General features: G+C 50.2%; 1 protein-coding gene across 1 annotated transcript in view; it reads left to right on the forward strand.

Annotated features, from left to right (window-relative positions):
- The window catches only part of Iqca1 (IQ motif containing with AAA domain 1), a 126948-nt gene that overhangs the window by 87523 nt on the left and 25771 nt on the right, over window positions 1-13654 (forward strand). Inside the window, exons 13-15 of the mRNA XM_026786043.1 lie at window positions 229-311; window positions 6413-6520; window positions 9403-9602. Coding sequence (XP_026641844.1) covers window positions 229-311; window positions 6413-6520; window positions 9403-9602 — 391 coding nt within the window. The remainder of the gene's footprint in view (window positions 1-228; window positions 312-6412; window positions 6521-9402; window positions 9603-13654) is intronic.

Raw genomic sequence — 13654 nt, forward strand, 5'->3', positions numbered from 1 at the left:
TAGGAGGTCTCGGAAGCCCATAAATATAATGAGAAATTATTAATGGGAAATATCCAATATGCACATGGTTGGCTGAAAATACTGTTTTCAAAAAGCCTAATTTATCCCTAAATTGTAGAAATATTTCAAAAACCCATTTATTTGCATATATGAAAGCATACTTCAGAGAAGTCGTGGCCCTGTGTGTTAGCGTGTGCTGGTGACAGAGGCCCTGTGTTTCCTCCCCAGGACCATCGATTCTCTGTACAAGGAACTGGTTGAAAAAGGCCTGCTGATCCAGTCTCTGAAGGTCAACCTCTCCGATTACATCGGTAAAGTACACTGAGAACAGGGTGCGCATCTGTCACACGGCACGCGTGGGCGCTAGACATGTGTGCCCCTTGTGTCTCTCTCCAAACTGTGCCGTTCCAAACAGTCTGTGTTGCTCTCCAGACATCTGGGTTCTTTGTTGATTTCTTCACTGTTTCATACAGGTTAAATATTTTTTGCATTGGTGTATCCTCGGGCCTCTCACTGGAGGTACCCCAAGCCTCTTTTTCTCGCCTGGTGGCGTTTAAGTTGAACTGGTGGTGAAGGTGTTGTCCTCAGACTGTTTCTTGGAAAGCTTCCTTTTTCCCTTTACAGACGATGAACAGTCTCCGGGGCGGAACCTGGGACTCACTCTAGAGATTGCACCAAGCCATCTGTCATACAAACACCTGAGAATCCACTGGCAATTTTTGCCACCCAGATGCCCATTTACCTCTTCCCCTCTCAGAGTACAGGAATGTAGGCTCCAGCCAGCCTCACCCAACCTTCATTTTTCCAGGAGTCTGGCTCTGTTTGCTGAGCCTCGATTATGGAAACTTCTGTTCTACGCTCTTAGCCATCTCCTCACTACCCCACCATCCCATGGTTTTCTCTTTTAGATGTTTGCACATGTGTGTTGCACGTATGCACACAGGCATGTGGAGAGCCGAGGTTGACCTGTGTCTCCTACTGTCGTGCTCCACTCTATGTTTTGAGATAGGGTGTCTCACAGAACCTGGAGCTCACAGATTTAGCTGCTAGGTATTAAGATCCCCACATCTGTAGTAATAAGAGCAGCGGGGCTGCATCCCCAGCACCCTGGCCGCCTGGCCAGCTTATGCCCCGAAATAACAACACACATACTGTATTCATTTAAACACTGCTTGGCCCTTTAGCTCTAACCGTTACTGGCTAATTCTGATATCCCGATCAACCCATCTCTAATAATCTGTGAGCACCTGTCTTACCGGGAAGATTCTAGCCTATGTCCATCCTGGGTCGGAGCTTCATCACGTGCGTCTCAGAGAGCAGAGCTCTTGCGTCCGCCCTGGAGATGGGAGCATGGAGTCTCTGCTCCAGAGAGCAGAGCTGTCAGTCTGAGCTCACTTCCTCTTCCTCCCAGCATTCTGTTCTGTTTACTCCTCCCACCTATGTTTTAACCTATGAGGGCCAGCCAAGCAGTTTCTTTATTACTTAACCAATGAAATCAACAGATTGATATATGACACTCCCACATCACACATCCTCCATCTCGGCCTCCCCGGCTCTGGGGTAGATGCACACCCCTAGCCTAGCTTCCACCAACTCACTTTCTCATGGTTGCCCAGCAAGCACTTTACCCTCTGGGTTATATCCCCAGCCCTGGTTTCCTTCAAGTCCATCTTGGCAGAGCTGGGTGACACGGGAGGCTAATTTACAATCCTGCCCTTCACTCCCAGCCTCTGACTGAACATAGACCTACCAGCCAAATGGAGGGGGCCTTGGTTAGTGGTTTGATAACTGATCAGTATCTCCTGGGATCCATTTCTGATTTTGGACCAGCCACCTCACATCTTCAGGTGCCCTTCATCAGAAAAGCAAAACAGACTTCCCATGTTACACATGCCCCACCCCTGGGAAGAGCTTCGTTCTCAGCATGGCTCAGCCAGCTCGTATCTGATCATCTCATCCAGAAACAGTCAGTGAAAAATGATCAGCTCTCGCTCGTCCTCTGGTTCACTGGTTTTCATTTTCTTTTCTCGGTTTCTTTAGCATTTTTAGACAGAGGTGGCCCCCAGCTGACCTTGGGTGACTCATGCCCTATGAGAGATACCATCTCAGAGCCCTGATTTTCCTGTCTGCGGGGCAGGAGAGAGCAAGAACCTCAGACACAGCAGGCTGCACAGGCTGCACATTCCAAAGACCAGGAACACAGTGCTCAGCGACGCTAGGACCTGAAACCAGCTTTTGGAGCCCTGTGGTTTGCAGCTCCTCTCTCACGTTAGCCCCCTTAATATACCAGACGTCACCCACACCACAGCAGGTCAGGGCTGCCCTCCCTGCTCTCAGCTCTGCCCCTGCCCAGATGCTCAGCTCCAAGCACTGACCCTGTACCCAGAAGTCCAGCAGCAGGCTCCTAGCCACATCTCAGGTTCACAAGAAACAAAACATTTAATCTGGCTTTGCAGCCACTGCATGATCAATGCTGTTCAAACACACTCAGCTTGAAGAGCCCAGACCCCACTCCTAGGGAGCAGTAAGCTCCAGGTTCCTGTGCGTGAAGTATTCTGGGCACTTTAACTCCTTTACCACAGGGTTAAGGCTGGATATCCGTTCAGTACTTGGGACTGTTGATCGAGATAGGCAAAGCTAGCCCATCCCAGCCTTCCAGCATCCCTATCCTTCCCTGGATCTTCCAATACCTTCATTTCTGCTACTGTGGAGTGGAAATGACCATAGCAGCAGCCCCAATGCACGAATGTCAACATTGCGTGAGTCACACCCCCAGTTCTCAGCCCTTCATTAGCCGCTGCTCCTGTTAGCCCTCTGCCAAAGCTGTTGTCGCCTTCATTGGTGGACTCAGGGGGTTAGCATGAGAAGGGCTGGTGTCTTCAGGGTGCCCCCACCCCTCTCCTACACCACATTTACTCAGAGCACCAAGAGATCCCGCCACCTACAGACAACTCAAGACTCTCCTGAGTGGTCTTGGCACACCATGGCTTAGCAGCTGCTGCGCTTGATGAGAAATGGACCAAAGCTCTTTTCATGCCAGGTCACATTCTCCTCGGTGCTCATCACCTCTGCTGAAACTTGGAAGATTCCACGAGCTTCTAAAACTCCACTCCCGAGAGCCCGGAGTATGCCAGCACGGCACACAGGCATGGTCTTGCGTGCGTCCACCTGGAGATGTCTGTTGAGTCACGTGGTATTTGTACTCTCTTTGGAAGCTGGGGAGCTCACCCCAAACACAAGTGTAGTTCTTCAGCATTTCCAGAAATTCTCAATATGCATCACTGTAGCTGGACCTGAACCCTGTAACTATGTAACACTAGGCTTGTCCATAGACCATCACACCACAGGCAGTTCCCACTATGCGTGACAGGGGTGAGTTAGCCAATGTCGGTGACGTACCAAAGACCACTGTTTATGTTCATAGATGCTCCTGAGTGCCCTCACCCCTGTCTCTGAAGGATTCCTTTAAGAATAGAGATAGATCAGTTAGCGTGTGGACCTGACTTCTGTCCCTGGATCCCATAGACAAGAAGTGGCGCCTTCCTAGTGTTGGGGAAGGAGACACAGGTGGCTCCCTGGTGCTCACTAGTCAACAAGCCTACCTGGTACCAGGCCAGTGAGAGACCCTGTCTCAAAACCAAGGTGGACAGCTTCTGAGAAACAACAGAGATTGACCTCTGGCCTCCAAATGTGTGTGTGTATGTGCGCACACGTGCGCAGACGCGCGCGCGCGCACACCCACACACACACACACACACACACACGGGTATTTTGATAAACTGCTCCGTCCTTCATTCCTTTATTATTTCTATATTGAAAAGAACGGAAACACAAGTAGCCGATTTTGTTTTGATTTCCAGGGTACTGTGTGTTCCTGGTTGCTTTCAGCTGTGCTCTTCCACGTGGCTTCTCTTTATCTTGCTCGCTCTGTACCTGCTTGGTACGTCTGTCTTAACGGGGATCGCAAGCCTGGCAGCTTAAACGGTGGAAAGTGATGGACTCACAGTTCTGCAGACTGAAAGTCTGAGGTTGAGGTATGGCAGGGTGGGTTCCTTCTGAAGCTGTGAGGAAACCACCCCGCCCATCCCCCCTGCTTCTGATGTGTGGATGCTTTGCCCCTCCTGCACCCTCGTCTCTGGGTCCCATCCTCCCTCCAGGCATGTCTTTCTCTGTATCCAATTCTCCTGTTCCCGTAAAGATATTTTCAGGCCACCTGGTGGTCTCATTTCCTAAAAGCATCTTCACAGACCCCCCCCCCGCCCCCCACACACACACTTACAGGTAAGGTCATGGTGAGAAGCTGGGTCTAAAGACTCCAGCACCCAGATTATACCAGAACTCAGTTCAGCCCTGCGTGCACTCCAGGTTTCTTCTCTTTCAGCTGTCCAGCATTTCCTAGCCCCATTTCACGTCCTCTGCCTCACTACCCTTTCTCCTGGCTTTCACCTTTTCTCTCCCTTCTGGAAGACCTGGTGCTTATGCAGGGGATCCAGAACCTTCTAAGCTCTGACTCTGGAGATGGGGAGGGATAATGGCTCCCATTCCGGGCAATCACTAAACACAGAGGCATGCTTTCAGAGTGAGGCTCTTACTTGGCAAACAGCCAGGGCTAGTTGGACCCTTCTCTCTATCAGAACCCACACCCACTAATTTAATTTAATATAATTTGTTTAAATAAAATCTGCTAGGTTCCAGAAAATATGGTCTGCCTGGATATTAATATAGATTTACATAAGCAAGAAAATTGAGGTCACTTTCACAGCCCTTCTCGTGTCGTGTTTACTGGCAGTCAGCACTAGATTTAACGGTTGCTACAGGGTCTCTTTCCCTTCTGGTAGAGGCTAAATTAACCATTCTGCTATTTATTACCTGCTTGTTAAAACGCAGGAGTCTCCGGATCCGTAGTGCAAGTGTCCACTATCACTCATTCCGCCAACCCATACCGTCCTCCTTGCCAAGGACTTCTTGTTTTCAGGCCGAGGATTTGGATGGCTGCCCTGCGCAAGACAGCAGCCAGTCTCCCAATGGTAGCTCTAATTTTCCTCACGTCTGGAAATGCTGTAGGCATTGGGTGTCTTTGGCATTTACAAATAGGAGTGTGCATGCTGTGTCTGTCACACACACACACACACACACACACACACACACACAGACACACACTTACTGGGGTCAATGAGGACCTGAAGTGGGAAAGAAAGCATCTAGGTGGACAATCAAATACCCTGTCTCCTTCTGGGAGTATTTTCACCGCGAATTCAGAAACAGATCACAGGAATCATAGCGGTACATAAAGGTCCATCCTCGTGACAAATGGAGACAGCCAAACTAATTTTCTTGGTGACCTTATCTAAATGAGTTAGAAAATAACACTTCAGATTTATGGCTAGTTACAATTAAGCCCTTTGATATCTTTAATTAAACCTGTAGAGATTTATTTCCGTATTATACCTTTGGTAACCCTTTAAAAATGATAAAAATGTAAATTAATATTGCCCTCAACAGGAGATGTTTCTATTTATCCTAAATTAGTCTCAGACCCTTCCTCTCACACTGCACTGCTCGGGCACACGTTGCACGTGGCTCTTAAATAATTTATCGTGGGACTTTGACAATTTAAGGAATAATTTCTTAGCGTCTCAAGCAAAACCTGCAACATTTTAGCTTCTTTGTCACTCAAAACTTTATCTAGTTTCAAACAACACGATGCTTTTTTCTCTCTCTTTATCATGACTATGGGGGAAAACGCTGAGGATCACATCTGGGGCCTGGTACAGGCTAAGCGGCCAGCATTTTTTTCCATGAGAGATTGTTGTAGCTGTTAACGTAATTTGCCTTCTATTACTTCTGGCATCGCTATGCTTTCTTGCCTAGTTTCTCTTCAAACCTTATCTACGAGAAGATGTCCTGGGTTCATTCTGCAGCTGGGATAAAAAAAAAAATCCTCTGACCAAAAGCAACTCGGGGAGGAAAGAGATTATTTGGTTTACACTTCCAGGTCACAGTTCATCATTGACAGGCGTCAGGGCAGGAACTCCAAGCAGGAACCACTCCTGGAGGGAGACCTCTTGCTGCCTCGCTCCTCTGGCTTTTGTTCACTTATCCATCCATGTTTAGCTGGCTTCCTTATAGAGCCCAGACCCACCTGCATAGGGATGGTGCTGCCCACTGTGGACAGAGTCTTCCTCTATCCATCCAGACAATCCCCCCATAGAGAAGCTCGCAGGTCAGTCTAATCTGGGCAATTCTTGATCAAGGCTTTCCTCTCAGATGGCTGTGGGCTATGTCGGGAAAATGACTGGGTCAGACGTGTCCTCCATAATGGCTCTTCCGAGCTGCATCTGTGTTCTCTGATCCTGCCTTTCCAGACCAGCTTGGTTTCCCATTCGCTCATCCAGGTTTCCTTCCTCCCCAGGTGAGTACAGCTACCTGGGGACCACTCTGCGCCAGGTGGCGGTGGAGCCCATGCCTTCTCTCGTGGATGTCAAACAGCTCATCACACTCTACGGGATCCTGCCTTTGGGTAAGGCCTGGCCGTTCCTACAAGCTGAAGCAGCAGCCTCCCTTCTTGCTTTGATAGTGTTTCCTGTTTGACCCAAAAGGACTTTTCATTTTCCCACCCAAGAATATGAAGCCTTGTCTCGTTTCCATAGTACATGCCCAACATGCCCATCAGAGAAGGGCCTGCTGGGAAGAGTGTTTCTGTGCCATCTTTGGGTCCAGTTTGCAGTGTGGCAGTCCGCTGGAGACAGGTGGACTCTGTGAAGTCAGTCAGCAGAGCCCAAGGGCTAGGGCAGCAGTGTGCCTTCACATGGTGCCTTCTGTGACTGCATCCTCTCTGAAATTGGTGGGATGTCTTTCCTGTCTTTCCTGTGTACTCAGTCTTTCCCTGAGGCTCTCCTGATCTTCCCCAATGTCCCTTCTCACCAAGGAAGAGTTCCATCACATGCTTCAGACACCTCTCTAGGGCGTGCCTAAGGATGCAGGAAGGCATGGAGTCGGTCTTCCTTCCCTCTGGTTGATGACTGCCTTGGGAGGGCAGCACCACTGCCCACAGCTCTGAAACTGGAAATTGCGGCTGATTCACCTGCTTCAATTACTGTCCCGCTTTGACTTCAGACCTTAAGTCTGTTGGCAAGAAAGCCTCACGTCCCCCCTGACATTACGTCACTAGTAGTAAATGTAATTGGAGGACCATATAAATATACAGGTTCTATATTTCATATTGTATCCTGTACAAGTATAACATATTGGAGAACACGACTTAATGTCAACAAACTCGATATGTAATATTCACGGGGCCAACTTAATAAAGTACATTGAGCCTCGCACCTTGTTATAACAGAGTGGGAGACAGAGAACACAGTGCTGGGTGTGCTGCATTTGTCCCCTTGGTTTGCAGGACCCTGGCATGCTTGGTTTTCTATTCTGCTTCTAAAACCTCCCTTGAGAAGACAACCCACCTCCTCTACCTCCCCGACCCCTTTGTCGTAGAGGACCCTCCCATCCCCACCCCTCATCCCACACCACCCCCATCCCCGGCTGTCCTCAACAGCTGCCAAGGCCTCCTGGCCACAGAGTCAGCTGGAGAGCTTGTTCTCCTGAGGGAGCTTGATGTCACCTGTCAGGAATGCAGACACGAGCAGGGCAGCTGAGCTGTGTGCACAGATATGCTTTCGGGGCTGTTGAATGTAAATTTCACAAGTCACCTCCAGCTGTAAGTGAGAGCAACATGGGGAGATGTCGGCTGCTGCCGGCACAGTTCCCGAAGCTGCCCCTCGTCTCCCCACACTCCTGGGGAAGACTTATGTGGAAAGTGGTGTCCTGTTACCAAAGGAACCAGGCAAGGCCTTAGGGAGCACTGATGGTTCAGGTCACTTGAGTGGCAGCGGTGGCAGCGGTGGCAGAAGTCCACAGAGGCCACTTACCACATCTGGCCTAAGTGACTAGAACTAGGTTTGAAGTTCCATAGATTGCCCTCAGGGTATAAGAGAAATCCCAGGACATGTCTAATCAGGTCTGGGGAGATCCAGAGAAGAGGCTGAGGGTACTGGGGAGGGCGCTTTGCTGGGTAGATCTGGGTTTGTTCCTGTGGTCACCTACCCTCCAGAACCCTCCATCTCCAGACGGCAGAAGTAGGGTCAGGGCCTAGAACTCCATTCCTCCCTTTACCCCGCAGTCCTCCAGACCTTCAACAGGCCCTAAACCCAAGGCCGGAAGTGCCCTGACTCTCTAGGCCACTCTGTAAGATGTCAGAAAGAGCTGCAGTTGCCAGGCCTGTGAGGTCCCTTGGCTCCCTGCTGAACCCCAACCACAGAGACCTTCCCTGGACCCCCTCTTCACCTCTGAGTGGTCTAGGTGGCCCCTCCCTCAAAAGGCGACATCCTGCATGCACATCTGATACATCTTTCCCGAAGTCTCCTTCTGCCCCCTCCCCAGATTCCAAGTCCTCCACGCTGTCCTTTCCCTCTTCCACCCCGGCCCCAGCCAGCACCCTTGGCAAGCCTAGGATTCCCACCCACCTTCCAGACACCCAACATCTGTCACCAGTCTCCCCACCTGCCCCATCACTGTCTTTCCCAGACACCTCACCAGTCAAAATGTACACAGCCCCTCCAAGACCTACCTGGTTACCCTCTGTGCCTCCATCACTCTGACCTTCCTCGCACACTGCTCCCTCCTGCAAAGTCCAGCACGTATGTCCCCTTCTCCCAGAGACCAACTGAGGCCCCTAGCTTAATTTCAGCTTCTCCAGCACCCGTGGATCTTGAGGCTCCCAGCACCCTTTGCCTCCCATGGCAGGAACACCTGAGGCTCAGTCCCATCCTGGCTTCTCGTTGCAAGTATGAACAAAAGAGGAATGAACAATCAGCCAAGTTGCTTCACAGCCAAGTGCCAGATCAGGAGAAACACCTCTCAGCTTTGCCCCCTGCCCTTGGCCTTTCCTCCTCCACCCCGTCTCATAGGCTTCAATACATAGGAGAAAAGAAGGTTCCAGAGGAAATGAACACGTCTCAGCCGATTGCATTGTCTATCTCTGCATTCCGTTCCCAAGTTGTCAAGGATTTAGTGAAGCTCTTGACAGAGAAACCCCACAAACATCACACACACACACACACACACACACACACACACAGCTTGGGTAAGCTATTGCAGGAATGCTCCTTAAAATTTTGAGTCTGAAAAAATGCAGAACCAGTGAAGAGAATCTGGCCTGGAGGACCCCAGAGGCCCCAGAGCCCAATGGGGCAGAAGGTGAGCCTTGGACTTGACATGATTTCCTCGCATTCATGGTGGCCAGAGACCCCTTGGTACAATGCAACCACAGCCTGAGGCCCGCTAGCAGAATAAGGACCTCTGGCTTTCTTGGCAGCATCCAGCAGCATTGGCCTCTGTCCTTTCCAGGGTCCCCAGAAGTGCACGAGAAAGCCCCCTTGGTGAAGTCGCTGCTGTTGGCCGGGCCTCCAGGGGTGGGGAAGAAAATGCTGGTCCACGCCATCTGCACGGAAACGGGAGCTACCCTCTTCAACTTGTCCTCCTCCAACATCGCTGGGAAGTACCCCGGCAAAACCGGCCTGCAGATGATGCTACACTTGGTTTTCAAGGTACGTGCCGGGGCTTCTTTTTCGAGTCCAGCAAGTCATTCTTCTAGACCAGCAGACACGTTTCTGTTGAACTCCCATGTCATCTGCCCCCGCCAGCATAAATTAACTCGTTCTCACATCTGGCTGGGCATCACACAATTAGAAACAGCTTCTTCTGAGCATAAACACCCTACTGTGCCACCCAGCCCTGACTCCTGCGGCCACGGGGTTCCTTGCTGAAATGCCTGCACGTCTCCTGGAAACTCAGACCCACGTTTGACTTCCTCGGCTCATCAGTGTGGGAGCTGTGTGTATGCTTCTCATGTGGTATAAATTATGCTGCTCCGTTTCCCTCTGGGCGCTGGCTCTCCCAGCAGGTCTGAAGGAGGAAAGAGCAGGAAGCTAACGGACAAGGATGACACAGGGTCACAGACAGCGTCTCAGAGGACCCAATGCACTGCCAGCTCTGTGACCTTAGTTAAGTTCTTAACAATCCCTTTGGGTCCCATCACCAAAAGGAATGAACCTTAAAGAACTCTGATAGGAATCTTTTATTATGCTATGAAGATTTTACAAGATGTAATTTTTGACTTGGCCGAGGACCTTGCGGTCATCCCCCTGCCTGTCAGCTTGAAGTGTAGAAACCAGTGTGGCTGCACACACTGTCCAAGCTGGGCACTGGGCTGAACCTGCCTTTCAGAGCTATAAGAAATGGGGATGGAGTGTCAACGAAACACAGATAGAAGTGAGCCCCTCCTAGGAATGCTGGCCCAGGAGATCTCGGATGAGTGAAGTCAGGAGTGGGCTTTGTTCCCTCAGCCACCTCTCGCCATAGGACCCTTAGGGAGGGTTGCTCTCTTCTCCTTTCGTGCTTGTCACAAAGGAACCCTGTGGCACAATGCTTCTGGTCACAGGACGCCTATCTGATGTGCTCTGCTCAGATGACTGACTCCTCTCATGAAATATCTCTTCAGGGCCTGGCCTGCTTTGGGGCGGATGGATGGGCGAGTGGGTGTGTGTTTGTGTTTGCATGTGTGGGATGCACATGTGTGAGTGGGGGGTAAGCATGTAGACGTGTCAGAATGCATGCAACAGCCAGAGGTCAACCTTGGCTGTCACTCTTCAGATGCCACCCACCTCATTGGAGGAGACAGGGTCACTCACTGGTCTGGACTCACCAGGTAGGCTGATCTGGCTCTGGCCGGCAAGCACCAGAGATCTGCCTGTCTCTACCTCCCCAGCCCTGGAATTAGAGGCACACACCAATGCCCAGCTGTCTCAAATGAGTACCGACTGAGGCTCAGGCTTGACTCTTCCCGCTTATCCAACCGAGCATCTCACCAGCTCCCTCATTGCCTACCTTTCTCGTTGGCTTCTTGGTTTGTCAGAATTTTTTGTATATCCTGGATGCGAATCCTTGTTACTCATGAATTGTAAGCATCCACATTTCCCCAGCCCCTCTTGGGCACATTGTTCCGAATGTGTGCTGGTATAAACTGTCAATCTGACACAACCTAGAATCACCTGGAGAGAGTCTCAAAGCGGAATTATCTAGATCAGATTGGTCTGCGGGGATTGTTTTGGTTGCTAACTGATGTAGGAAGATACAGTCCACTGTGGGCAGCATCATTCCCTAGGCAGGGGGTCCTGAATAAAGAAACTGAGCTGAACATAAGCAAGCAAGAGAGAGCTATTTGTTCCTCTCTGCTCTCGGCTGAACGTGATGTGACTAGCTGTTTGAAGTTCCTGCCTTGACTTTCCTGCTGTGATAGACTGAAGCCTAGAAGTGCAAGGCAAACAGAGCATTCCCAGCCTATGTTCCCCCCTCCCCTGGAGCCGAGATCCCGGGGCCTTGTGCTTGCTAAGTAAATGCTCTATCGCTGAGCTAAACTCCCGACAGCCCACTGCAACGCTGGTTTTACTCTGGATATTTTATCACTGCAACAGAAATAAAACCAGGACGGTATTTCCCCTCACAACGCCCTGTGATGTAGACACTGCCCACTACCTCCATCACCAATAAGAAAGCAGAGGTACTGGGGTTACAGTGCTGCTTTGTGTCCCCCCGAAGTCCAGCCGGCACCTCCATCATTCATAACCTGAGTTATGAACACACAACTTGTGTCTGGGTCTCTTCACTTCACACACAGCGCCTGTTGTGACTCTGGGCACAGCCATTGACCTGAGCCTTGGCAGGTTCTCCCTCTAGGAAAGTGAGAGCCCTTGTCTTGATAACAGATAAACAATCGTTGCACTTCCTAGAGCAATCACAACCCAACGTTATGCGGACAGGAAGTGCTAGACGTCAGGCTATTAAAATGTAGGCCGCCTCATCATCCACCTAGGCCCCTTGGTGCCAGGAGCCTGACACACACCTCATTAAGCATCACCTTCGTTGTGTATGTAGCTGATTAATGAAAGATCCAGAAGTCTCAGGAGTGGGAGTCATTCAATTAAAGACCGCTCCAAGAGGCCACTGTGCCCTGGCATGGCAGACATAGTGATCTGCATTTAATTAACCAGAGGAAGGCAGGATTAGGAGCCAAGGGCAGGAAGCCCGAGGGTGTGGCTCACTAGGACCCCAGGAAGTCGGAGGGTATGGGTCATTGTCGAATCTAGGACCCAGGACGTGGCTCAAGGGCAGCTAGGCTGGCTCTGTGGAGTTTGCTGGAGATGAATACAGCAGGGCCTTATTACCCATCATGCTTCCTGAGACTAATCCCTATGCCTGACTGAATCTCTGGGGAGAAGCACTAGGAAACTGTGCATGCCCTCTTGGCCAGTGGGGGGCACTCAGTCTCCCATGGCACCCCCAAAGCAGGGTTTGAAAACAAACCTCTGGTTTGCTTCATAACCATAGATTCAAGTCCATTTTGTGGCCATAGCTCCTGAAGGATTCTTGTATTTTACGCAGAGTAGCAAGGGAAGGGGTCTCCATTCAGACACATTCAATGTAAATGGGGACAAGTTCCTTCAGATTATCTGTCCAGTTGGGATAAGATGAAGACAAGAAGGTGTTGCCTTTAGGAAATAACTAGAAATTCCTCATGTAATCAGTTCAACATTTGGAACACTGTCACCGTCCCTCCGGCTCCTGGTGTAGGCAGGGAGAACTGAGGGTAGAAGGTGGGGAGACACAGGGGGAATCTTCATCTTCAGGGAGCCAAAGAAAACCCAAGGGGACAGACGTGATGGCCTGGGGGAGTCCTAGGGCGGACCCAACTCTGCGGATGCCTTGATCTCAGGCTTGCAGCCCCCGGAGTATAAGCCAAGGCATTTCTGTTTTTAAGTAGACAGAAAGAACAAAACATTGGTTGATTGGTATATGATGATGATGATCCCTAAACAACTATGTGTGGGCAGAGAGGCCATTTCCCAGGAATCCACAGGCACACGTCTCTCTGGATTCTTATGACAGTCAATCAGAGGCAGGGATACCAAAAGGATTTTGGGAGACATCCAACCGGAAGTGAGGCACACACTAAGCAGTGATATGCACTGTTCAGGTGTGAACAGCAAGGGCCTGGACACTGAGCATCAATCCTATAAGGGTGTCTGTATGAAAGCCAGGGTCACCTCCCTTAGCACAATGAAGGTGGTTTCAGATTTAGGGATGGGGTCCAGAGCAATACCCATGCCTTTTCCTGCACACACACTTTATTCATAGCAGTTTGAAGCCAATGGCAGGTTTAAGAAGAATGTGTGGCGAGTTCACTGTATTCTTCCCCACACACATATGCCCCCCACCAGCATCCCACAGTGTGAATGTGCTGTGCTCCAGGACTCAGCACACCATGTCCTCATCGTGCCTGTTAGTGGTGGGCGTCTGGGTAGCCAGAGATTTATCTATATTATATTACACTCTCATTGAGTCTTCAGCATTTAATCCTGGGAGGATAGAGTCAAAGCAAGAACACCTCAAAAGGAGCTCAGATGGAACCATGTGGGAAAATCCACCCCAAATTGGGGACATTGTAATCTAGAAAAAAAGAAAAGGAAAGGTAAGGTCCCTCGATCACAGAATCATGTAGTAAAGGTAAGGTCCCTCGATCACAGAATCATGTAGTAAAGGT

Source organism: Microtus ochrogaster, linkage group LG4 (genome assembly GCF_000317375.1).
Source record: "Microtus ochrogaster isolate Prairie Vole_2 linkage group LG4, MicOch1.0, whole genome shotgun sequence".
In the NCBI taxonomy this organism is placed as follows: domain Eukaryota; kingdom Metazoa; phylum Chordata; class Mammalia; order Rodentia; family Cricetidae; genus Microtus; species Microtus ochrogaster.